Raw genomic sequence first — 1,850 nt, forward strand, 5'->3', positions numbered from 1 at the left:
CAAGTAAACAAAACCCCAACCAAATAAACCCCCCCGCGAGGCTCCACCTCCTGCTGCAGCCGCTGCCACCCTCGCTAGACCCAGAGCACGCTGCTGTCTGTCAGCTGGTGCCTCCTGGGCGCTGCCAGGACGCGTCTCCTTCCTCTCCCTCAGGTGGTGGAGCACCTGAGCTGCATCACCGGCATCACTTCACAGAGCATCCTCGAGTTCTCCTACGCGGTGCTGGCACACGTCATGGACAACCCCGCTCCGCAGCACCTGCGCTAGGAACTGCGGATGGGAAGCCCCAAAGAAGGGAGCTGTGCCCCGAGCCCCCTCCGCTGTGGCCAGCGCATGGCTCTGCCGCTGCGGACGGCGCTGTCGAGCCGCAGGGGGCACCCGGCCCCGCCTGCTGTTACTGCCAGTTCGAGCACCAGGAGCTGGTGGTGTTCTGCGTGTTGCATCAGTCAGAAACGCTCGTCCTTCGGGCAACACGCGAGTAGCAGAGCAGCGCTTAGAGATGCCTCTTTTGGCACCAAAAGCTTTATTCTAAGAGCTGCACCCTCGATGTTAGAAGTTTCCTTTGAATAAAATCTTGTCACTCTGTTTGTCGCGGTTGGCTTTGCTGACCCGCGTTGTATCAGCGGTATCAAACTCCCCGGAGTCCCCAATGCTGACAGTGGCCCCTGCGCGTCTCTACCAACCCCAAAGCACCAGTTTAGCCTCCAGTTATCAGCTGATGCGTTTATTCCGTCAGCTCCACCACACCACTGGCCACGTTGCTTTGCTACCCACTACCTGCAGTAACAGCATTCTAAAGCCAGCGTCTCGTGGGGTTTTGGTGCTGTCAGCGCTTTGTACTGTTAACGTTGAGAGATGCTGGGATCTGAGTTCTCCAGCGGAACGCAGACACCCCGCGGCTGTCAGGACGAGCTCCTCACCTGGTCGCTTTTGTCGAACTGAGAGGAGACCCAGGCGAGGCCCCACTTCAGGTTAGTTAACATGAATTTTAGCTCTTTTGTCCATTGCTCCTCGGAGTTAAACTGCGTTTTAATCGAGTACGAGCCACCGCTGCCACCTGTATCCTCAATCTTCCCTTTCTCCACGTCCATCCTGTAGCACACACAAGGTTTTGTCAGAACACTTTGGTTTTAGGGGAGCTCCAGCAAGCCTCAGGTCTCCACCTGAAGAGCCAGCTTTCAGTTTCAGTTAAACTAAGAGCAGGTGTGGCCACCCTGCCCGTCAGCGAGAGGAGCGGGGGACTCCAGGGCAGGAAGGGGACTGCACCGCTGCTGCGGGACAGCACGAGGTGCCAGTTTGACACGGGATGCCGCAACACCCACCTGTAAGGCAAACAAAACCGTGTTTCGCCTTTCTCCACCTCCTCCTTGAACTGCTGCACGCAGTCCAGGAACGCCACCATCGCGTGGTCAAACTTGTTGTCCCAGAAGAACCTGAGGCCGCCCGAGCAGAGTTTGACACGGGATGCAGCAACACCCACCTGTAAGGCAAACAAAACCGTGTTTCGCCTTTCTCCACCTCCTCCTTGAACTGCTGCACGCAGTCCAGGAACGCCACCATCGCGTGGTCAAACTTGTTGTCCCAGAAGAACCTGAGGCCGCCCGAGCAGTACAGGGGGAGCTCCTGGAAGAGAGATGCGCGTCAGGCACCCCAAAGCCCTGCTCCAGTGTGGGTGCTGCATGTTTCATCGGGCGTGAGGTCACAATTTGTCTCGAAACGGTCTGTGGCGCCTCAGAGGCGTTTCGGGGTTGTGTCGCAGTTACCGCGCGCAGGCCTGGGCTCCCACCCACCCCCCAGCCAGGCGCTCTCCCTGCAGCCGGCTGCCGCACGCGCCGCCCGCGGCCCGACGG

General features: G+C 59.0%; 2 protein-coding genes across 2 annotated transcripts in view; one reads left to right on the forward strand and one right to left on the reverse strand.

Moving 5' to 3' along the window:
- Positions 1-267, forward strand: part of CNTD1 (cyclin N-terminal domain containing 1) — a 3,159-nt gene extending 2,892 nt beyond the window's left edge. Inside the window, exon 7 of the mRNA XM_010139029.1 lies at positions 154-267. Within this exon, the coding sequence (XP_010137331.1) occupies positions 154-267 (114 nt within the window). The remainder of the gene's footprint in view (positions 1-153) is intronic.
- Positions 268-549: 282 nt separating this feature from the next.
- BECN1 (beclin 1, autophagy related) overlaps positions 550-1,850 on the reverse strand; it is a gene marked incomplete at its 5' end in the record, with an annotated part of 3,908 nt that continues 2,607 nt past the window's right edge. The window contains 3 exons of the mRNA XM_010139030.1: positions 550-675; positions 921-1,092; positions 1,481-1,623. Coding sequence (XP_010137332.1) covers positions 550-675; positions 921-1,092; positions 1,481-1,623 — 441 coding nt within the window. The remainder of the gene's footprint in view (positions 676-920; positions 1,093-1,480; positions 1,624-1,850) is intronic.

This window comes from Buceros rhinoceros, unplaced genomic scaffold (assembly GCF_000710305.1).
Source record: "Buceros rhinoceros silvestris isolate BGI_N320 unplaced genomic scaffold, ASM71030v1 scaffold25706, whole genome shotgun sequence".
Classification (NCBI taxonomy): Eukaryota; Metazoa; Chordata; class Aves; order Bucerotiformes; family Bucerotidae; genus Buceros; species Buceros rhinoceros.